This window comes from Mobula birostris, chromosome 16 (assembly GCF_030028105.1).
Source record: "Mobula birostris isolate sMobBir1 chromosome 16, sMobBir1.hap1, whole genome shotgun sequence".
NCBI classification, from domain to species: domain Eukaryota; kingdom Metazoa; phylum Chordata; class Chondrichthyes; order Myliobatiformes; family Myliobatidae; genus Mobula; species Mobula birostris.
In genome coordinates, this window is record NC_092385.1 from 64,933,852 (window position 1) to 64,959,268 (window position 25,417).

General features: G+C 37.9%; 1 protein-coding gene across 3 annotated transcripts in view; it reads left to right on the forward strand.

Annotated features, from left to right (window-relative positions):
* Nucleotides 1-25,417, forward strand: part of nckipsd (NCK interacting protein with SH3 domain) — a 286,417-nt gene that overhangs the window by 137,105 nt on the left and 123,895 nt on the right. For 2 of the 3 annotated variants that reach the window (XM_072280767.1, XM_072280768.1), the window contains exons 5-7: nucleotides 10,059-10,600; nucleotides 11,345-11,515; nucleotides 13,614-13,700. In XM_072280767.1, the coding sequence (XP_072136868.1) occupies nucleotides 10,059-10,600; nucleotides 11,345-11,515; nucleotides 13,614-13,700 (800 nt within the window). The remainder of the gene's footprint in view (nucleotides 1-10,058; nucleotides 10,601-11,344; nucleotides 11,516-13,613; nucleotides 13,701-25,417) is intronic. The other variant, XM_072280769.1, reaches the window with a different exon arrangement.

A 25,417-nucleotide genomic window follows, 5' to 3' on the forward strand; every position in this document is an offset into this window, starting at 1 on the left:
ATATTTCCAAAAGATATGGATAAAGTAATTTTTCAAATATTTTGTAAAATCCTACCGAATAACTATCGAGTCCAGGAGCTTTACCTGATTGCATTGACCATATAGCTTTCTGAATTTCATGCTCAACAATTGAAGCATCAAGGGTCTGTTGATCTTCAGCAGTAATTTGAGGAAATTTAATCTTATATAAAAAAGCTTTCATTTTAGAGGGATCTGCTGGAAACTGAGATTTATAGAGTTCGGAATAAAAATTCTGAAAGATTTTATTAATATCATCATAATTATTTACTATATCCCCATTATCTTTACGAATCTTTAAAATTTGTCTTTTAGCTTTAGCAGCCCTTAATTGGGAAGCTAATAGCCTATTATTTTTATCCCCAAAAATATAAAACTGGCTTTTTAATTTAAGCAAATATCCTTCAATAGGATAAGTTAGTAATAAATCTTATTGTGATTGTAGTTCCACTCTTCTTTTGAACAATTCAACATTTGGAAAGATTGCGTTGAGATTATCTAATTCTTTAATTTGTTTAGCAATTTTATCTAATTCTATTTTTGTCTGTTTCTTCAACTTAGCTAAATAAGAAATAAACTGACCACGTAAATAAGCTTTTAACGTATCCCAAATTATTAACTTTGAGACGTTTCCTGTATTACTAAAGAGAAAAAACTCTTTTATCTGAGTTTTAATAAACTCAACAAAATCTGAACTTTGTAACAAATGTTCTGGAAAACGCCAAGGTGGTCTTGTAGAAACAACATCTTTCAAATCAGATATTAAGTTTAAAGGAGCATGATCAGAAATAACAATGGCATCATATTCACATTTCTGAACATTAAGTAAAAGTCGAGGGTCAGCTATAAAATAGTCGATTCTCGAATATTTATTATGAACACGTGAAAAAAAGGAATATTCTCTATAAGCAGGATGCATGTGTCTCCAGACTTTGATTAAACCATAATCAATTAAAAAGGAATTAATAAGTGATGCAGAATGATTAGGGAGTTGATGTTTAGATGATGATTTATCTAACAGGGTATTTAAGCAAATATTAAAATCGCCACCCATTAATAACATATATTCATTTAAATCAGGTAATAGAGCAAACATATTTTTAAAAAATGAAGGATCATCAGCATTTGGTCCATATATATTAACCAAAACCATTTTCTTATTGTAAATGGTTCCTTTAACAATCAAAAATCTACCATTAATATCGGATATAATATCCTCCTGATTAAAGGGAATATTGGAATCAATAAAAATGGGAAACACCCCTAATCTTACTTTGAGCGTTTGCATGAATCTGAGTGTCCTTCCAAAATTTAAAGAATCGATTGTTATCACATAACCTGACATGTGTCTCTTGTACAAAAATTATATCAGGTTGGAATCGATTAATAATTTTAAAAGTTTTCTTACGCTTAATAGGATGGTTCCAACCAGGGACATTCCAACTTAAAACATTTAACTGTTTAACTGACATCATGAAACTTTATATCTAAACAGAACAATTAAAGGCATGTCAGGTTAGAAAAAAATTTAAATGGTGGAATACACACAATGATAATTTATATACGCTCCGGAATTCCATAATGGGAATGAAAAATAGAAATGAGAAAAAAGAAAAAAACCACCCAACCTACAAAGCCCAGTAATAAGTCGATATTAATCGACGCAAGCCCCGAGAAATGCATAGGAGCAATTCTGAACTCCGCCTGCCTAAGTAAAAGGTACAAATAAAAAAAAGTAATCTGTCTCCCTCTCCCGGATATATGACTCATGACAGTCGACATATAACCCATTACAATTAAGTTAGAAAAAAACAGTTAACAGAAACGACCTTCAATTTGGAAAGTAACTTTCATAACATTAGATAAGAAAAAAAGCACTTCCAAAACAAATTCTTGAAATATTTGCACAAAAAAGAAAACAGCGCCATCTTTAACTTTTTACTTCTAACTATAAAATGTAAAAAAAACCGACTAGTAGTTAAAAGTTCTTAACAAAACCATACAAAGCAAAAAGAAACAATTAAATCGTATATATAGTGAACAGAAAGAAATTCTAAATGGTTTAAAATTTCTACAATCTTCCAATAGATCCCATAAAATATCTTCTAAAGTTAAAACCGTCCAGACCAGTCTATCTCAAAGATAAAGGTACTTTTTAATACCAAGACTTTCTGTACTTCTCAATTCTTCCGATCTCATCATTTCTTATATCGCAAAACGATCGAATATTTGAAGTCTTTTAAACTTCAGGCTTCGGAGAGAGAATTAATAAAACGCAGTGCATCAGCTGGATCTTCAAAGGTACGAACCCCAGAGTCTTTAGCGAAAGACCTTAATTTAGCTGGATAGAGAAGGAAGGGACGCATCTGTTTTTGAAAGGCCCTTCACGTTACGGTCACGAATCCAGAGCGTTGTTGAACAACTTCGCGTGGAAAATCTTGAAAGAAATGAATCTCAGAGCCTTGAAATTTAAAGTCTTTGTTTTCTTGCCAGTTTTATAATATGGTCTTTGTCTCGAATATGGAGGAAGCACACAATAACATGCCTGTCTTTACCTTTTTTTTGGAGTTCCAACTCTATGAGCTACCTCGATGTCAGGCAATTGTGAAAACGCCTCAGGAAATAGAGATTGAAACATTTTAGCGAAATAGTCCAGTATGTTGGCAGATTCTGATTTCTCTTTCAATCCAATAGTTCTAATGTTATAACAACAAGAATGAAATTCCAAATTGACAATCCGCCGTTGTGCTTTGTCCAAACGAGAAGAAATGTCAGCCGCATTACGGGTTACTTCTTTAAGATCCGAGCTCAAAGAATCAATTTTTCCCTCCAAAGGAAGAAAATTTTCTTTTAGTTGAGTTAATTCAGCGACAATAGAGCGCATTTGACTCTCTAATCTGTTAACCCCGGCTGGCTCTTCAGAAGCTTCGTCAGTTTTTTTAGATTTACCATTACCAGCATCGGGAATTTTTTTAGTGCTTCTCAAGGTAGCCATAGTTATAATTACCACTTTGAAAGATCCAACTGAATAAAGTTAAAATTTCAAAGTTTAAGTCGGGAAAGGAAGAAATTAAAGGCAGACAGAAAGACATTGTGTCGTACATGTCCACAGGCAGAAGGTGGAGTCCCCAAAGTGTACTCAAGAAGAAAATCAGGAAGGCAAAAAAAAAGAGCATGAGGTAATTTTGACAGAGAAGATTAAGAAAAATCCAAAGAGGCTATTTAAGTATGTTCAGGGAAAATAAAGCGTAACTTAAGAGAGAATAGGCCAACCAAAGAGGATACATTGATATGGCGCCACAGGAAATGGGCAAGGACTTGATTGAATATTTTTCCTCTGTACCCTGGAGAAAGGCACAAAGACTTCATAACAAGGAAAAATGAATGGAGAGGTCTTGGGGATAATCTGCTTTACCGTACAAGAGATGCTAGATGTCTTAAGGTATGAAGGTTGCTAAATCTCCAGGAGGCCTAGTGGAAGCCTAGAAAAGTAGTTGTGGAAACCCTGGCAGAGATATTTACATTGTAGTTAACCACTGACTAGGTGCCAGTAGATTGGACGATAGTGAATGTTGTGTCTTCATTTAAGAAGAGTAGCAAAGAAAAACCTGGGAACTCTAGGCCAGTACATCTAACACCTGGTAAGTAAGTTACCAGGGATGATTCTCAATGATTTTTTTTTAACTTATTGAGTTGGGAATGGGCTGTTCTGGCCCTTCAAGACATGCAGCCAATTTGACTCTAGTCTAATCACAGGACAATTTACAATGATCAATTAACCTACCAATTGGTACATTTTTGGACTGAGAGAGGAAACTGGAGCACCCGGAGAAAACCCATACGGTCATGGAGAGAGTGTAATAAGATATACGGTATGTACATCTGGAAAGGCAGGGATTGATTAGTGTTGGCCACTATGGCTTTATGCAAGGGAGATGGTCTTACGAGCTTGAGTTTTTTAATGAGGTCACCAGTAAAGTTGATGATGGTAGGGCAATAGACATTTATATGGATTTTAGTAATGTCTTTGATAAGTTTCCACAAGATAGGCTGCTCTTGAAGGTTAAGTCACATCTAGGGAGACTGACTAATTGGATTTTCTCGAAGGTTGTGATAGAATGCTGTGCTCAGTGCTGGGCCCATTGTTAATTATCATCTGCATCAACAATTTGAATAATAATATACAGGCATGGTTGGTAAGTTTACAGAGGACACAAAAGTAAGTAGTATAGTGGATAATGAGGAAGATTATTAAAATTTACGAGGATCTTGATCAGCTGAGTAAGTGGGCTGAGGAAAAACAAGGTGTTGCATTTTGGAAAATGAGGTTCAGGGAAGATTTTCACAGTGAACAGCAGGGCCCTGGGGTTCACTGAGGAATAGTACATGGTTCCCTGAAAGTCACAGATAGACAGCATGGTAAAGCAGGCTTTGGCCACATTGGCCTTCATCAATCAGGGCATTGAATATGACAGCTGAGAGGTCATGGTGTGGTTGGATTGCACACTGGTGGGGCCACATGGAGTTTTTTTCAGTTTTTGTTGAACTACCAGAGGAAGCATGTTTAAACTGGAAAAAGTACAAAAAAGACTTTCAAGGATGCTGCCAGGACTTGAGGGACTGAGTTATAGGGAGAGATGAACAGGCTAGGACTTAAATCCTTGAAGTGTAGGATACTGAGAAGTGATCTACAAACCTTTGTAATAGAAGTGTATAAAATCATGAAAGGGCATAGATAGAATGAATGCTTTCAGTCTTTTTTCAAGAGTTGGGATATTGAGAACTGATGGCATAGGTTTGAGGGCAAGAGTGAATACCCTCAAGAGTGAGGTAGATAGCCTGAGCATTGTGGTACTGGTTAGAATGATCAGAGTATTAAAAATAGGTTGTTGTTAATTTAAGCAGCTATACAGTGATTTTCTGATTGGTAGGGTATATCTGACTGAAATAAGCAAGTTTTGGTTCAGAAATGGTGCGTGATGGATAGATGGGTGGATTGGTAGATTCAGAAACCACTCAATAGCGGCATTTTAGACTTCCCTATTGTGCTAAAGTAAATGCTCTGATTTATAGTCTGCATGATGCCCTAACTGGGAAACAGCACAAATGTTATTCCTTTAATCTTATGGCCTTCAATTTTGAGAGAAGTGCAAACACTTTCTAAGATCCATGTATAGTACCCTTATTTGAAGAAACAGCATACAATTAATAACTCAAATCAGTCAAATACCATAAGACCATGAGACATAGAAGCAGAATTAGGCCATTTAGCCCATCGAGTCCACTGTCATTTCATCACGGCTGATCCCGGATCCCATTCAACCCCATATGCCTGCCCTCTCACCGTATCCCTTGATGCCCCAACCAATTAGGCATCTATCAACTTCCGATTTAAAAATACCCATGGACTTGATCCCCACCACAGTCTGTGACAGAGCATTCCACAGATTCACCAGTCTTTGGCTAAAATAATTCCTTCTTACTTCTGTTCTAAAAGGGTGCAATTTTGAGGCTGTGCCCTTTAGTTCTGGATACCCCCACCAGAGGAAATGTCCTCTCCACATCCACCTTATCTAATCCTTTCAACATTTGGTAGGTTTCAATGAGATCCCCATGTATTCTTCAAAATTCCAGTGAATACAGGCCCAAAGCAGCCAAACACTCCTCATATGTTAACCCCTTCATTCCCTGAGTCATCCTCGTGAACCTCCTCTTAATACTCTCCAATGACAATATGTCCCTTCTGAGATAAAGGGCCCCAAACTGTTGACAATACTCCAAGTGCCCTGATTAGTGTCTTATAAATCTTCAGCATTATCTCCTTGTTTTTATATTCTATTCCAGAAATAAATGCCAACATTGCATTTGCCTTCTTTACCTCAGACTCAACCTGTGAATTAACCTTCTGGGAGTCTTCCACAAGAACTCCTAAATCCCTTTGCACGTCTGACGTTTGAATTTCTCTCCATTTAGATAATAGTTCACACTATTGTTCCTGTTACCAAAATACATTATCATATATTTCCCAATGCTGTATTCCATCTGACACTTACTTCCCCATTCTTCCAATTTGTCTACATCATACTGCAATTGCATTGCTTCCTCAGCAATACCTACCCCTCCACCTATCTTCGTATCATCCACAAACTTTGCCACAAAGCCATCAATTCCACTATCTAAATCACTGACAAACAATGTGAAAAGTAGCAGTTCCAACACTGACCCCAGAGAAACACCACGAGTCACTGGCAGCCAACCAGAAAAGGACCCCTTTATTCCCACTTACTGCCTCCAGCCTGTCAGTATCTTTCCTGTAACACCATAGGAGTTTATCTTGTTAGCAGCCTCATGTAAGACACTTTATCAAATGCCTTCTGAAAACCTAAGTAATGACATCCACTGCTTCACCTTTGTCCACCCTGTTTGTTACTTCCTTGAAGAATTCTAACAGATTTGTCAGGCAAGATTCCCCTTTCAAGAACCATGCTGATTTGGACTCATTTTATCATTAGCCTCCAGGTACCCCGAAAACTCATCTTTAATAATAAACTCCAACACTTTCCCAACCACTGAGGTTATGCTAACTGGCCTAAAATTTCCTTTCTTTTGCTTTCCTCCCTTTTTAAAGAGTGGAGTGACATTTGCAATTTTCCAGTCCTCTGGCACCATGCCAGAATCAAGTGATTCTTGAAAGATCATGACCAATGCATCAGTTATCTCTTCAGCAACCTCTTTCAGGATTCTAAAATGTAATCCATCTAAGTTATCCACCTTAGACTCTTTCAGTTTGCCTAGCACTTTTTCCTTTGTAATAGCAAAGGCACTCACACCTGCTCTCTGACACACACAGATCTCTGGCACGCTACTAGTGTCTTCCACAGTGAAGACTGAAGCAAAGTACTTAAGTTCATCTGCCATTTCTTTGTTCCCTTTATTACCTCATCAGCATCATTTTCCAGTGGTCCAATATCAACTCTCACCTCCCTTTTATTCTTTATATAACTTTTTTTAGTTGCCCTTTGTTGCATTTTAAAAGCTTCCCAATCATCCAACTTCCTGCAACACACATCAAAGTTGCTGGTGAACGCAGCAGGTCAGGCAGCATCTCTAGGAAGAGGTACAGTTGCCGTTTCAGGCCAAGACCCTTGTCCTGACGTTCACCAGCAACTTTGATGTGTGTTGCTTGAATTTCCAGCATCTGCAGAATTCCTCGTGTTTGCATCCAACTTCCTACTCACTTCTGCCACCTTATATGCCCTTTCCTTGCTTTTATGCAGTCCTTAACTTCCTATGTCGGCCACAGTTGCCCAGCCCTGCCATTTGAGAACAACTACATCTGCTGGACGCACCTATCCTGCACCTTGTGAACTATTCCCATTAGCTTCAGCCATCTGTTCTGCTGCCATCCCCAACAGTATCACCCTTCAATCCACCTGGCCAAGCTTCTCTTTCATGCCTCTGTAATTCCCTTTGTTCCATTGCGATACTGGTACATGTAATTTGTGCTTCTCCCTCTCAAATTGCAGCACGAGTTCAATCATATGATCAGTACCTCCTAAAGGTTCCTTTATGTTAAGCTAACTAATAAGATTTGGATTATTACGCAACACCCAATCTAAGATAGCCTTTCCCCGATTAGGCTCAAGCATGAGCTTCTCTAAAAAGCCGTCTTGTAGGCACTCTGCAGATGCTGGAAATTCAAGCAACACACATCAAAGTTGCTGGTGAATGCAGCAGGCCAGGCAGCATCTCTAGGAAGAGGTATAGTCGACGTTTCAGGCCGAGACCCTTCATCAGGACTAACTTAGAAACGTCGACTGTACCTCTTCCTAGAGATGCTGCCTGGCCTGCTGCATTCACCAGCAACTTTGATGTGTGTTGTTGTTCCTCTCTTGTGATCTGACACCAATATGATTTTTCCCCATCCCCGTGTATATTGAAGTTCCACAATACAATTGTGACATTACCTCTTATACTTGCCCTTTCCAGCTCCCTTTGCAATCTCATCCCCACATCTTTGCTACTATTTGAAGGCCTATATATGACTCCCATAATGTTTTTTTTGCCCTTGCAGTTTCTTAACTCCACCCACAAAGATTTGACATTTTCTGACCCTATGTTACCTCTTTCTAAAGATGTAATTCCATCCCTTACCAATAGAACCACACTACCGCCTATGCCTTCCTGCCTATCCTCTTGATACAAAGTATATCCTTTGATTTTAAGCTCCCAACTGCGGCCTTTTCAGCCACGACTCAATGATGTCATACCAACCAATCTGTAATTGCGCCACAAGCTTGGCCACCTTATTCTGAATGCTATGTGCATTTAAATACTGCACCTTCTGTCCTCCATTCTTCATCCTTCTAAATTTTGCCCCTGTGGACGGCTGAACTCTTTGCTTTGCCTGCAGTTGTATCCAATCATTGGCTTGCCCTTGCATCATCAACATGTAAACCTGATGGCTCACCTTCAGCTGGCTCCCATCCTCCTGCTATATTAGTTTAAAGCATTCCTAGCGGCTTTAGTAAATCACATCATCAAGTTTGCCAATGACATGGCCGTGGTGGGTCTCATCAGCAAGAACGATGAGTCAGCATACAGAGAGGCGGTGCAGCGGCTAACAGACTGCTGCAGAGCCAACAACCTGTCTCTGAATGTGAACAAAACAAAAAAGATGGTTGTTGACTTAAGGAGAGCATGGAGCGACCACTCTCCGCTGAACATTGACAGCTCCTCTGCTGAGATCGTTAAGAGAACCAAATTTCTCGGTGTTCACCCGGCGGAGAATCTCAGCTGGTCCCTCAGCACCAGCTCCATAGCCAAGAAAGCCCAGCAGCATCTCTACTTTCTGCGAAGGCTGAGAAAAGTCCACCTTCCACTCCCAATCGTCACCGCATTTTACAGAGGATGTATCGAGAGCATCCTGAGCAGCTGCATCACTGCCTGGTTTGGGAATTGCACCGCCTTGGATGGCAAGACCCTGCAGCAGATAGTGAGGTCAGCTGAGAAGATCATCGGGGTCTCTCTTCCCGCTATTACAGACATTTAACCACAGGCTGCGCCTGCAAAGCTAACAGTAACGCACCCCTCACACAAACTCTTCTCTCTCCTGCCATCTGGAAAAAAGTACCGAAGCATTCGGGCTCTCACGATGAGACTGTGCAACAGTTTCTTCCCCCAAGCCATCAGACTCCTCAATACTCAGAGTTTAGACTGACATCTACATGATTTATTATTATATTGTAATTTGTCCTCTACTGTGCCTATTGTCTTGTTTATTAATTATTGTACTGCCGTGCACTGTTTTGGGCACTTTATGTAGTCCTGTGCAGGTCTGTAGTCTAGTGCAGTTTTTATGTTGTTTTACGTAGTCTAGTGTAGCCGTGTGCTGTCTCACATAGTCTAGTGTAGTTTTGTGTTGTTCACTGTAGCACCAGGGACCTGGAGGAACATTGTTTTGTTTTTACTGTGCACTGTACCAGCAGCTTATGGTCAAAATGACAATAAACTTGACTTGACTTGACTTGATCTGCCGACAATGATATTGGTTCCCCTTGAACTCGAGTGCAGCTCGTTTCTTTTGTACAGGTTACACCTGTCCCAGAAGCGATCCCAATAATTCAAAATCTGAATCCCTGCTCCTTTCTCCAATTCTTCAGCCAATTATTCAGAAACAATTCATGATGACTGAGCTACAATTTAGAGAACTCATCTATTTATAAATTATTTTGCCCAAATGTTTACCCACTGCCCAGGCTGGTCATGTTTGTTGTCTCATAGTTAGCCAGTACCCTTGAGAGTCAGAAGTTTCAAGTCCTGGCCAAAGTGTGGGTAGTTTTCACGCCAGGTGACAAGGATACAACCCAGTCTGTCAGTGACTTGCCTCATTTGAGTGTTGCCAGCCTTTCACAGTATCTGATTTGGGAATCATTTTCTCTTGCAAACTCTTCTGTGGGAAGACAGCAATGTGCAATGTTTGTTACCTAGCATCAGCTCTCTCCAGATTTTCCCTTATTTTTTTCTAAAATTGTTTTCAGAGACTGTAGAAGATTCCCCACAGAATGTGTCAACAATTTCATCTGTGAGTACAGCTTCTCTTGATACCCTGTATACTGGCTCCTCTAACTCACCTGAACTGCAGCCGTCCACAGTCACTTCCAGTCCTTCAACAACTCCTCCACCCCTCCCAACTCGAAGCACTTTTTCTGCTCCTAAGTATCCAACCAGCATCCCTCCCCATGGAGACGCCATACCGGGACATCTGATTGATGCCTACAATCCCAGTGGCTCGATACAAGCGTCCACTCTTATCGACTTGAATGCTGAAAATGTGCACTGTGCAAGTCAGGACAAAGAAACTGCAGTGGTGTCATCATCTGAAGTGGAGGCAGGCCAGCCTGTTGTCTCTGTTCCCAAAACCATTGGAGCCGAGCTGATTGAATTGGTTCGTAAGAACACAAATCTCAGCTATGAGATGTCACGGGTGGCAATTGGTGTGATGGTTGGACACATTCAGAGTTCTGTCCCAGCAGTGATGGATGTTATGGAGCAGATCTTGCTGTCGTTGGTGGAGAGCAAGGTAAGCTGCTGATCTATTGATTGATTGCTGTCACTGGACATGAGGTCTTATAATACTTTTGTACACTGGAGCAATATCTTGGCTGATTGCAGTGATGGTTGTTTATTACTCTGCCCCTTAAAATGCTTAAAGTGTTTTAAAGGTTTCTGGAGCAATTCCAGAACACCCAAATTGGCACTTATTCGAAAAGTGACTCTGGAATCTGTTTGTTGAGGTTACAACTTGACTTCACTGAATATTGACATCAACTTTGAAACAGAACCTGCATTTACCATTTTAACAAATAATTTACAACAGAAGAGTTAATCAGATGGTATTGTGGAAATCGTGTCAACCCACTCCCTCTGCAGCAGGTGCATTGAATGCTTATTCCTGTGTTGATTCCTTTCACATATTTTTGGTCCACAATGGAAACATAAGAATCTGCAGATGCTGGAAATCCAGAGCAACACACATAAAATACTGGAGGAACTCAGCAGGTCAAGCAGTATCTATCTTTCGACCTGAGATCCTTCCTTTCCAGTACTGATGAAGAGTCTTGGCCTGAAACATTGACTGTTTAATCATTTCCATAGAAGCTTTCTGAATTGCTGAGTTCCTTCAGCATTTTGTGTTGGTTCACTGGATTGGCAGTGTTTTGCAGGAAATGGCTCAGTAGTACTTTTGCCCTCAGCTTGACATTACTCGTTCTTGCATTGGTAAATCCACATTGAAATGTTTTTGATTATCACTTCTTTATCCCAGGACCTCAGTTCAGCATTACCCAGGGGTCAAGTTTGTCAGGATGAACAACGGCTTGAAGTAATCTTTGCTGATCTGGCAAGGCACAAGAACGATACCCAGCAAAGGAGCTGGGCGTTGCATGAGGATGAGAGCATCATCTCCTGTTACTTGGAGGAGCTGCTGGGTATTCTGGTGAGTACTGAATATAGAAGTTGGTCTGGCAGGTGACAAGTTTATTTACTGGAGATACAACATGGTAACAGGCCCTTCCAATCTAATGAGCGCGTGCTGTCTAATGACTCAAATGTGACCAATGAGCACACACTGTCTAATGAAGCGCATGTGACCAATGTAACCTGTATGTCTTTGGAATGTGGGAGGAAACCAGAGCACCCTGAAGAAACTCATGGTTATGGGGAGAATGTACAGACTGTGGCAAAATTGAATCCTGGTTACTGACACTATTTAGTTTGATTATTACCTTTGGTTCACTGGTGTTTACAGATGTGATGTAAACTCTCTCTTCCTCCTCTAAACCACATTGCTGACAAGTTGCAAGCCCAGATCAGTTGCAAGCACTGATCTGATGTGATGAGGTGAGTCTTCTGGTGATCTGAACCTTTGCAGAGGGTTGAATGCCAATTTGTTGCCTTGTCGTTGAGGAGGTATTTGTTAACTTCAGGTGCAGTCATGTGTGCAGCATTCATTTGTTTGTACCAAACCCAGAAGCTCACCTCTGTATCAAGTCTGTATACCTGGTACTCATACCTCTGCTATTTTCTATCTCATTAAAAATTGGGAATACTTTTAAATAACTTGACTGTCAGAGGAAGATCCACTTCTTTTCTGAGCAATGGATCAGCTAAACTACTTGGAAGGGGAAGGAAGTAAAATTTAATGGGAAAGATACTTGACAAATGTTGTGAGTGAGCATTAGTAATTCTACAAGGAAGAGTTGGTAGCTGCTGACCATTGTTGAATATAGGTGCTTGTAAGTTTTGGGATAATTTCACATCAATTCACACTAATTTCACACTTCAATACAGTTGAAGTTCATGACAGCAGAAAAATTTGGCTAATTTTTACAAGAGTTGAGCAGTTCTTCCTTTTGCAGAAAGATAAGAACATAATAAACTCCATTGGTCAATCTGATTGTTGCTGATCTGACCCACGTCTTAACCCCTGCTGTTCCAGTTCCCCATAGCCCTCACTTCCTTAATCTTTCAAAGATGTACTTATCTGCAATTTATCTAGCCAAGGGGGGGGGAATGGTGGCGTTCCCCAGGGATTGGTGTTGGGTCAGGTTATCTTCATAATTTATATTAATTGTCTAAACTTTGGGATGCAAGCTATAAAATATGGTGATGTTGTGAACAGTGAAGCAGATATTGGTAGGTTGCAGCAGGATATCGACAGGCTGGTGGAATGGACAGACCAATGGCAGATGGCATCTAATGCAGAGATATGGTAGGATAAGTGAGGAGAGATAATATCAGGTGATTTATTTGCCTCACAGCTCCGTCGACAGTTTCAATCCTGATCTCTGAAGCTGAAGAGTGGTGGGTGCCTGAAATATACAGCCAGGGATGGTGGTAGAGGCAAATACAATTGAGGTATTTAAGAGGCTTTTAGATATGCAAAGAATGGAAGAATATGGATAATATGCAGGTAGAAGGGATTAGTTTAATTAAGTTTGGAATTACTTGTTTAATCAATTTGGCATAACATAGCGGACCAAAGGGTCTGCACCTGCACTTCACTGTCTTATGTTCTAAATCTCAAATACAGTTGGTAAATAGAAATGGGATAAATCATTCGTGGTTTAGTAGACTGGTGCGCCAGGCTACATTTGAATGTCTTTCCCAGTTGACCAGTTTCTGTTACAGCTGTTCTTCTCCCTTCTCTGTGAGCATGAGCAGACAGTACTAATAATGTTGATGAAATGGCTACATTCGTTTCCAAGGTTCACAAACAGCAGACTGTGCTGGTAACGACTGATTCTCCAAGGATAATCAAGTACAACATTAAAGCCCTATTAGTTTTCACTAGGAATGAGTGAGAAGAAGTCACAATGCACAAAGTCCTGTCACAGGAGTTGTCAGTCGCAGGAGCCCACAGCTAGGTTGGCCACCTTGATCTTGCTACTTGTTTTTTTTTCTTGGTTCTGGTTGCTTGTTTTTTTTTAACTGGCCCTTCTCATTTATTATTACAAATAAAGCAGATAATTCCTGTAGCAAGAGAACTGTGTTCCACAAGCATGCATCTTCATTACTGGTCTTTATTTTCTTAGACTGATGCAGATCCAGAAGTCTGTAAAAGAATGATAAAGAAGAATCACTTTGAACCACTTCTCTCACTCATTGCTTATTATCAGATGGTAAGAATACTGAATGTTTGGTTTTGGAGTGTGAGAAATGATCACGGAATGCCAGAGTATCCTTTGCTTGAGTGTTGTATTTTAGATTGTGTATATCTTTTTTTCTCAGTCTGTCCCTTGCATATGGTTCTCTGTCTATTTATTTACCTGTATTAGTGATGAGGGTTCCCTGTTAGAATCTGGAACAGCACAGTTTAGTATTTCACTATATACTGCATCATCTTGGCCTCTGGTATGTGAGATTCAAATTTGCAATATAGGATCATTCAGCTTCCAACTTCCTTTCCTCACAATTTCTCCTTAAGCTGCACTCATTTGTTCCTTATCAAAGGTGAAGCTTTGGGAACCCACATGAATCTAAGGCGTGGCTGACTCTTCGTGAGACTTGTATCAGTATCACAGTCTATCCCTGAGTTACCAATGCCGAACCATTTAAACTGCCTTGTTCCATTGACTTGCTCCCAGATCATAGCCATCCATACCCCAACTATCCAAACTAATCTTAAATGTTGAAATTGAGCTCTGTAACATTGAATCAGCTTCCCGAGTCTGGCGAGTGAGACAGAAAACACTGACTGTGAGTAAGTGTATTAGTTATTTATTTACAGACAGTAAAAATTTGTCCAAACATTCATGTTCCCTAAGTTATAGAAAATTCAACAAACGTGGATAGTTAAAAGCATGCACAGATTTCCTGGTGGTGGCTGATGGAGTAATAGCAATTTGCCATTGCTCCAACTCTAATTATCTTATCATTTCCAACCTGTCTTGAAACATCTTTTTTAAGTGTGATATTCTTTCATTATGGCTGGAAGGAGTGCCAGAGGTACTAAAAAGGAAGATCTTCCTGCTTCTTTGGATTCAGTTATGGACTTGCTGCAAACCCATACACGAGAAACCTCTGAGAAGTTCCAACAATTCAGCAATGAATTTAAACAAATAGACGGTAAATTGGATTCTATTCAACAAACTCTTAAGGAACACGATAAATGTACTAAAAGTAATGAGGAAATTTTGTCGGCTGTGGAAACGAAAGTGGTTGAATTGCAGAAGCTTTGTGAAAAGCAATTGAAGTCCAACGAAAAGTTAAGACAAAAGATTATCAACCTAGAAAATAGAAGTAGAAGGAACAACCTATGGGTCTGGATCTCGAAGAATTTATCGAAGGTAATCATCCTATGGTGTTTTTTGCAAATTTTTTGCAAGAATTATTTCTGGAGATTTTGACGTCTGTGCCTGTGATCGATGGAGTTCACAGATCTCCTGCGTTTAGACCTCCTAACGATCAGAGACCAAGATCAGTAATAATCTGTTTTCAGGAATTTAAAACAAAGGAATTCTTAATTCACAAATCTCGTCGAAGAGGTATGATTGGCTATAATGGTCGCAAGATTAGAATTGTCGAAGATTATTCGCCTAAGGTTAAGTCCAAAGAGGTTATATCTGAGCTTTTTAATAAGGGTTTCAAGTCTTCCCTTTGCTACCCAGCCCGACTCAGAATCACACTTAAAAACGGTTCTTTCGAATGGTTCCGCTCGACTGTTGAAGCATAAAAGTTTTTAAAATCCAAAGGCTAGCTGTTTAGTTTCTCAAGTTCACAAATCCCGTCGAAGAAGCATGGTTGACTATAGGGTGGAATAATAAGATTCTCGAAGATTAGTCGCTTCAGGTTATGTAGGAACGTGCTAAGTTTAAACAAGCTCTGTTGGAATTTTTTAAATAAGAGTTTTAACTCGTCCCTTGGCTACCCAGTTTGACTGAGAATCTCATTAAGATGGATCCTTGGAATGGTTTCGTTTGAATGCTGAAGCACAAAGGTTTTTAAAATTTGAAGGCTAACTGCTTAGTCTGTTTTTCCATGAAGATATAAAATTAATGTTTAATGTCTTTCTGTATGAATAATTGTATCTTTTACTTTTGGTAAACCTTTGTAACTAAGTTCCTTTCATATTTTTTAATACTATATTTTTGATATATGAGAGTTGAATCTCTTGTTTGGATATTGTTTAGTCCAGGTTGAAATATAAATAACCTTGAAACTAATTGGAGTGATCACCAGGTTTTTTGGGGGGTTGTCTGTAGTTATAGATGCTGACTTTCTATTGGTCAGTTTTCTTTCTTTAGGAGGTGGGCAAGGGTATGGGTTTTTTTCCCCCAGGAGCTATTATCGAAGTTTTAGCCAACTTGTTGCTTGGTTATCATTTCTCAAGGTTTATGGCTTGGTTTTTAACTTACATTTTAACCCTTCCTTTAAATAATATTAAAAATAGACCGAACTATTAATTTACTTAGTTTTAATGTGAAAGGGTTAAATCACCCTGTTAAACGTAATAAGATTTTTGCTTATATTAAGAAATTTAAGGTCCCTATTATTTTTTTTTACAAGAAACTCACCTAGGCAAATGTGATAATCTACATTCTTTTAGCTATTGGAACAGACTTTGTTTTCACTCTTCGGGCCAAATCTAGAGGAGTTTTGATTCTTATAGATGATACACTTTCCTTTGTCCAACATAAAGTAGTGTCTGATACTAATGGATGTTTTGTTATAGATTCAGGAAAACTAGATAATAAATTAATAGTATTTGCCAATGTGTATGCCCCAAATGTAGATGATCCAGGATTCTTTGAGCGTTTTTTTTTGCTTTTTACCAGATCTGACTCTTTATTCTTTGGTGATGAGAAGAGATTTTAACTGTTGGCTAGACCCAATTTTAGACAGATCATCTTCTAGACCAGCATCTCTTAATAAATCAGCTTTGTTCATTCACTCCTTTTTATTGAAGTATGGTATAGTTGATTTGCAAAACTAATGGTGATAGGACAACTGATTACTCTGAAATAAATGATACCTTTAGAGAATTCTATTCTAAACTTTATAGTTCTGATTCCCCTAAAGATAATACTGTAATGAATAATTTTCTAGATCAATTAAATATCCCTGCACTTTCTGCAGATAATTGCAAACAGATGGATCAACCCATTTCTTATGAGGAAATCGCTGAGGCTATATGTTCATTACACTTGGGGAAGGTTCCAGGTCCAGATGGATTTTCTGGAGAATTTTATAAGGCTTTTTCTTCATTAATTAAACCGCAGTTACACTTAGTCTTTTTGGATTCTTTCAAATTGGGTAGTATGCCTCAGTCTTTTTATGAAGCTTCTGTTTCTCTTATCCAAAAAAAGAACAAGGACCCATCTGAATGCTCTTCATATAAGCCAATTTCATTACTCAATGCTGATACTAAAATTCTTTTTAAAGTTCTGGCTCGTAGGATTGAAAATATTTTACCTTCTATTATTTCTGATGATCAGACTGGATTTATTAAAAATCGGCATTCCCATTTTAATATACGCCGTGTATTAAATGTTATTTACTCTCCTTCTCAGGAGTTATCGGAATGTGTGATATCCTTAGATGCTGAGAAGGCCTTCAATCAGGTTGAATGGAATTATTTATTTAAAACCTTAGGAAAATTTAATTTTGGACCAGATTTTATTCAATGGATTAAATTACTTTATTTATTTCCTTCTGCTTGGGTTCTTACTAATTTTCAAAATTCCAAACCATTTAAGCTTCACCACGGAACTAGACAAGGCTGTCCGTTGAGTCCTTTGCTTTTTGATCTAGCTTTAGAACCCCTTTGCCATTGCTTTACGAGAATCTAATGTTATCTGTGGTATTTTAAGGAGAGGTATCACTCACAAAATCTCGCATTACACTGATGATATATTGCTTTTTATCTGTAATGTTGAGACCTCGTTACCTTGCGTACTTTCTTTACTCTCCCGTTCTAGCCATAATTCAGGATATAAATTGACCCTACATAAGAGTGAATTATTTCCTTTAAATAATTTGGTATCAATTAATACTAATCTCCCTTTTAAAATTGTAAGGAATCAATTTACTTATTTGGGTGTAACAGTCACTAAGAGTTACAAACACCTGTTTAAAGAAAACTTTCTTACTTTATTGAACCATTTAAAAAGATATTAAATTGGTCACTTCTTTCAATATTGTTGATTGGACGAATTAATTCTATTAAAATGAATATTCTACCTAAATTTATATATCTTTTTCAGGCTTTACCTGTTTTTATTCCTAAATCCTTTTTTGACTCTCTTGAATCTATTTTATTCTATAAATGGAAAAATAAACGTCCTCATTTAAATAAAGTTCACCTTCAAAAACCTTAAAAGGCTGGAGGTTTAGCCTTACCTAATTTTAGGTTTTATTACTGGGCAGTTAATATACGATATCTTACATTTTGGCTATATTATATTAATCGTGTACTGTCCGGTATGGGTTTATTTAGAATCTAACCCTGTTAATAAACTTTCTATTATTTCTCTTCGTGGATCTTCACTTCCTTCATTTGTAAGTAAACTATCTGATAATTTAATAGTTAAACATATTCTGAGGATCTGGATACAATTTAGAAAACATTTTGGTTTATTGAGATCTTCCCTTTCTCGTCCCATTTATTCTTATTTTTTTTAAATCCTCCATGACTGATTTAGTTTTTAAAGAATGGGACAGGTTAGGTATTAAATGTTTTTGGGATCTGTTTGTTGGAGGAATTCTTGTTTTCATTTGAGCAATTGTCAGCTAAATATAGCTTACCCAAAAACTCACTTTTTAAGATATCTACAAATTAGAGACTATCTAAGATCTCAATTATGCACATTTCCTATAAGCTCAGGTAAGAACTTAGTAGATGTAATTTTTAATTTGTCATCTTTTCATAATGGTTCAATATCTAATATTTATGGTATGTTCCTGGAGACGAGGAATGTTCCTTTACACAAAATTAAGAATCTCTGGGAACAAGATTTACAGACATCAATATCTGAGGAAACTTGGAATGAAATTCTTGAACTGGTTAATACTTCATCGCTATGTGCTCAGCATTCCCTCATACAATTTAAGGTGGTACATAGAGCCCATATGACTAAAGATAAGCTATCTCATTTTTATTCGGATATATCTCCCTACTGTGACAGATGTAATAATGGAGAAGCTTCATTAATTCATATGTTTTGGACTTATCCATATCTTGAAAAATATTGGAAGAAAGTTTTTCAAACTTCTTCTTCACTTTTCAAAGTCAATTTTAAGCCTAATCCTCTGACGGCCCTATTCGGTATTGCTGCAGGACAAGATATCAAGCTGAAGGCATCAGATTTACATATTTTGGCCTTTAGCTGTCTTATAGCTAGGAGGGTGCTTTTGTTTAAGTGGAAAGATGTTTTTCCTCCTACTCATATAACCATACAACCATATAAACCATATAACAATTACAGCACGGAAACAGGCCATCTTGGCCCTTCTAGTCCGTGCCGAACTCTTACTCTCACCAAGTCCCACCGACCTGCACTCAGCCCATAACCCTCCATTCCTTTCCTGTCCATATATCTATCCAATTTAACTTGAAATGACATCATCGAACCTGCCTCAACCACTTCTGCTGAAAGCTTGTTCCACACAGCTACCACTCTGAGTAAAGAAGTTCCCCCTCATGTTACCCCTAAACTTTTGCCCTTTAACTCTCAACTCGTCCTCTTGTTTGAATCTCCCCCACTCTCAATGGAAAAAGCCTATCCATGTCAACTCTTATCTATCCCCCTCATAATTTTAAATACCTCTATCAAGTCCCTCCTCAACCTTCTACGCTCCAAAGAATAAAGACCTAACTTGTTCAACCTTTCTCTGTAACTTAGGAGATGAAACCCAGGTACCATTTCAGTAAATCTCCTCTGTACTCTCTCAACTTTATTGCCATCTTTCCTATAATTCGGTGACCAGAACTGTACACAATACTCCAAATTTGGCCTTACCAATGCCTTATACAATTTCAGCATTACATCCCAACTCCTATACTCAATGCTCTGATTTATAAAGGCCAGCATACCAAAGGCTTTCTTCACCACCCTGTCCACATGAGATTCCACCTTCAGGGAACTATGCACCATTATTCTTAGATCCCTCTGTTCTACTGCATTCTTCAGTGCCCTACTATTTACCATGTATGTCCTATTTTGATTAGTCCTACCAAAATGTAGCATCTCACATTTATCAGCATTAAACTCCATCTGCCATCTTTCAGCCCACTCTTCTAAGTGGTTTAAACCTCCCTGCAAGCTTTGAAAACCTCCTTCTTTATCCACAACTCCACCTATCTTAGTATCTTCTACATACATACTAATCCAACTTACAACCCCATCATCCAGAACATTAATATATATGACAAACAACACTGGATCCAGTACAGATCCCTGAGGCTTACACCACTGGACATCGTTCTCCAATCTGACATGCAGTTATCCACCACTGCTGTCTGGCATCTCCCATCCAGCCACTGCTGAATCCATTTTACTACTTCGATATTAATGCCTAAAGATTGAACCTTCCTAACTAACCTTCCATATGGAACCTTGTCAAAGGCCTTACTGAAGTCCATACAGACAACATCCACCGCTTTACCCTCGTCAACTTTCCTAGTAACCTCATCAAAAGATTCAGTAAGATTTGTCAAACACGACCTTCCATGCACATGCTCAATGGTTATGCAACGTTATGTCATGCTTAGATTTATAGAACATTTGCTGTTTAATTTCTGAATCTCGTCAAGACTTTCAAACACTGTGGGGACACTTTCTGAATTACGTGAATACGGGGTAATGAGATTGTTATTATGAATAGATATAATGTAATTGGTAGTTTTTAAAATCTTTTTTAACCTTTTACATATACTTTCTTGTACTCTGTATTCTTCTATGTAGAAGCTAATAAAAATATTGAAAAGAAAAGCATGCACAGAGCTTACGTTCACAACAGTTATGTGCACTGCTTGCTTTAAACAAAGGAAGTGAGCGCAAGCACCTTCCATGTGCTATTTTATACCCAGGATATTTGAAACTGGAAGCCAGGCAGCTAACCAATAGGAAAAGCGGCTGCAGTTTATAAACTAACCAATCACAGCAAAGTGACTTTCAACAGGCAGAATAAACTACACCCCCCAGAGGACAAGCTTGCATGCACCACTTGTACTGGCAACTCATTCCACAGTCTTGCGACACTGAGTGAAGAAGTTTCCCTTGTGTTCCCCTTAAACTTTTCACCTTTCACTCTTAACCCAAGACCTCTAGTTGCAGCCCCACCCAACCGCAGAGGAAAAACCTCAGAGAAAAATGTTATAGCTCCATTCCTTACTAGACTTCCCAAAATGCATCACCACATAGTTATTAGGATGAAATTCCATCTGCTGTTGCTGTGATAGGTTTACCAGCTGATCAATGTTGTTCTGTGGCCTAAATCAACACCAAGATTTGTGTCATTTGCAGCACAATCTTGAATCATAGCTCTTATATTTAAATCTAATTTATTAATATACACAACAAATGCGTCTCAACATGCATCCCTTTGGTATTCTGCTGTTCAGACTTTTTTTTTAATTTTATTTTTATTTGGATAAGGAATTCACAAATATCATGTACTTTTTTCACATATATAACCTTTTCCATTTTTTTATATGTATCAAACTACAATTATTTATACATTCTTAAGTACACATTGAGATGATATAAAAGGAGAATAAACATTTAAATAGATAATTATGTACTGTGGTAAATCTAACCTATTAGGCTAAGTAATGGAATTAGTTGTTAAGAAAAATGGTAATAATAGTTTCCATATAACCCTTCTGGACCATTTCCACTGGTCCAAAATGTTGTATATAAGCCTATGTATCAACCATTGTAGGTGTTTATATCCTAATTTGTTCATGCTTGCTCCTGCCCGCAGACATAATTATCCAATCCCTATGTACTTATTTACTTGATTTTTTCATTTTTTTTTTTATCCCTTTCCCAAATCTTTCCCTTGTGTTAATTCTCTATTTTCCAAAAGAAAACAAAAAAAACAAACATTTAGACTAGGGTGCTTACGTTAGCAATATTACTGTGTTGATGAGAAGAGCAGTATAAATCATTAGGAGAGTCATCTAAAGTCTGCTCACATTGGGGTTATATATTCAATCCATTTATTCCAGATTTGATAAAATTTTTCTTTTTGAGTTCTCAGGGAGTAAGTCAACTTTTCCATTTTAAATATTTCCAAGATAATTTCGTACCAGTCTTCTAATGTAGGTGGTATTAGATTTAGCCATTTTCTAGTGATTGATTTCTTACTTGCCGCTAAGAGGGCCTGCAGCAACTTTATATCTTCCTTCTGTTCAAGAAACAATACATGCCCCAAATAGAGCGTCTCAAAGTTCAGAGGTATCTGCGACCTAAGTACCTTAACTAATGTTCTATGAATACCTTCCCAAAATAGACTTAATTTAGGGCAATCCCAAAAAATATGAAAATGATTTGCCTCCTTGGAGCCGCACCTTCTCCAACACAACACATTTGTATCTTTATATTTTTCCTGATATGGGGTCTTGAAGTGTCTTATAATGTTTTTCCAACAATGTTCTCTCCAAGTCAAAGAATTAGTCGAGGACCATTGAAAGCTGCAGATTTTCTCCCAAGCCTCCCCGCTTCTTTCTCCCACTTCTCTTTAATATACAGTGTATTTACATTTTTAGCATGGGAGAGTGCATTATATAATCGAGAAACTGATTTACTAGGTATTGAACTGCAAGCTGAATTCAGAATCTTGAAAAATTCTAATTCTACTGTTGATAGGTCTGTATATCTACAACTCTGGTTAACATAGTTTCGTACTTGAAGGTACCTAAAAAGGTCATTATGTTCTAGGCCATGTTTGTCCTGCAGGATTTGGAAACTTTGTAATACTCTTTTATCTATAAATGAGAGGTAGGTTGTAAGACCTTTCTTTATCCATAGCTCAAATCTTTTATCTCCTCTGTTGGGAAGGAATTTGGTATCATATGCACACCATCTAAAGAGTTTTAACATGTTATTAATTCCACATGAATTAACCACCTTCTGCCATACTTTTAATGTAAGATTTATCCAAGCGTTTTTAAATTTTTCCAACTGGGCCATCAATCCTTTGTCAGCTATTGAGGCCTGAAGAGGAAAACTGTCAACTAATCCAAATTCTATTTCCTTCCATCTAGCCTTATATTCCCTATTACACCAATATAACAGAGGGGTTATCTGTGAGGCATAAAAATAATTTCTCAGGCAAGGAAGAACCATACCTCCTCCTTCCTTCCCTAACTGTAAGGTGTTATATCGATTTCTAGGTTTCTTTCCTTGCCAAATGAAGCAGGAAATCCATTTGTCCCATTCCCTGAATTGATTATCATCCACCTCCACCGGTAAAATACGGAAAAGATACAATAACCGAGGAAGAATATTCATTTTTATAGTATTTATCCTTGAATTTAAACTTAGAAAGGGGATAAGATTCCATCTATGCATATCTGCTTTTATCTCTGAGATTAATGGCCCATAATTTACCTGTGACAGTGTTGAAAGATCCTTCGGCAGGGTTATTCCTAAATATTTTAATGATTTAGCTTCCCACTTAAGATCATATGTATCCTGCAATTTTTTGGATGGTGTATAATTTAGGGACATAACCTGCATTTTCTTTACATTTATTTTATAACCTAATATTTTCCCAAAGTCATCCAACAGTGTAAACAATCCTATAAATGATTTTTCTGGTTCACTCAGATAGACCAAAACATCATCTGCGAATAACGCCACTTTCTGTTCAATCCTTGCCACCTTGATACCTTTTACGATTTCGCTCTGTCTTATTAGTTGGGCAAGCGGTTCAATATACAAAAAGGAGAGGAGAAATTGGGCATCGCTGTCTAGTGCCTCTCTCTAAGATGAAGGAGTCAGAGAGGTCCCCATTTATCTTAATTCGGGCTGTAGGGCTGTCATATAGAGTCTGAATTACTTTAATAAACTTTTCTTGAAAGCCGAATCTTCCTAACACTCTGTATAGGAATGCCCAACTAACCGAATCAAAAGCTTTCTCAGCGTCCAATCCTACTACCATTGTCTCTGTCTCGTACTTATTAACCTGTTCTAATATGTGCAGAGTTCTCCTTATGTTGTCCTGTGTTTGTCTTTGTTGAATAAATCCAGTCTGGTCTAAGTGGATTAGGCCAGGTAAAAGCTTTTCCAATCTGTGCGCTAATATAGATGTAAATAGTTTGTAATCTAAATTAAGAACACTAATTAGCGGATAATTGCCACATTCTAGTTTATCTTTACCCTCTTTAGGAATAACTGAAATAATCGCTTCTCTCCAGGAAGGTGGAGTTTCTCCTCTCTGCAAGATCCAACTAAAGGTGTTAAGTAGTAATGGGGCTAACTGTGTCTTCAGGGACTTGTACCACTCTGAGGTAAACCCATCAGAACCCGGGGACTTTCCAGCCTTTAACCTAGAGATGGCCACGTTCAGTTCTTTGACAGTTACTGGTTCTAATAAACTTTCATTTTGTAAATCTGTAAGTTTAGGTAGATCTAAAACATTCAATACACTGTCTATATAGGGCTCATTGGGGGCCCGGGGTTGGGAGTACAGCTCTCGATAATATGTTTCAAAACTCTCTTGAATTTTCCCTATTGTACTCTCCACAAGCTTTGGCTTTGGATTCTTTATTTTATGAATTGTATTGTCTGCTTGTTGTTTTCGTAATTTATATGCTAATAATCTAGCTGATTTACCTCCTACTTCATAATTCTTTTGTCTCAGGTAAAGAAAATTTCTTTGAGTTTCCAACATATAAATATCGTCAATTTCACTTTGCAATTTCCTAATTTCCTGTTTTCGATTTGAATTACTTTTGTTGCTATCTACAACTTGAAGTTGTTTTAATTTTCCTTGAAGGTCTGCTAATTTTTGTGCATTGATTTTTTTCACGTGAGTGGTAATGGAAATAATTTTCCCTCTCAGTACAGCTTTCAATGTATCCCATAAGATCACTGGTGATGTTTCTCCCGTGTCATTAAGGTCTAGATATTCTTTGATTTCTCCCCTTAATCTCTCCATTACTTTCGGGTTATTGAGTATATGTGAGTTTAGCCTCCATAGTGTTTTCCTCATTTTCCTTTCCAGGATTAGAGACATAGAGACTGGGCTATGATCCGATAGATCAGTTGTTGCAATATTACAGTTTTTTATCCTGAGTCTATCTGTATTAAAGATAAAGAAATAGTCTATCCTTGAATAGGCTGAATGAGGGAAAGAGTAATATGTATAATCTTTACTAGTAGGGTGTAATTCCCTCCAGACATCTATAATTCCCAACTCCTCCATCAATGAATTCACTTTCCGAGTCAGAGGTTTATTCTGAGTGACTATTCTTGAAGAATCTAATATAGGATTTAATCTAATATTAAAATCCCCTCCACAAATTACTACCCCTTGAGAACTGACCATTAGGTCAAAAATGTGTCTATAAAATGACCATTCACAACCTGGAGGAGCATAAACATTCAGCAATGTTATTTCTGTACCTTCTATTCTTCCTGTTATTTTTACGAACCGTCCTTCTTTGTCTCTAGTCTCTGAAATATGTTCATAATTAAGAGTACTTGATATTAAAGTAGCTACCCCTCTTTTGTGACTCAATTTATATGATGAATAAAATACATGCTTAAAGCCCATTCTTTTTAATTTTCCATGTTCAGATTGGCTCATATGTGTTTCCTGGAGGAAAGCTATTTGTGCCCTCTCTTTTTTCAATTTAGACATAATCTTATTTCTTTTAATTGGATTC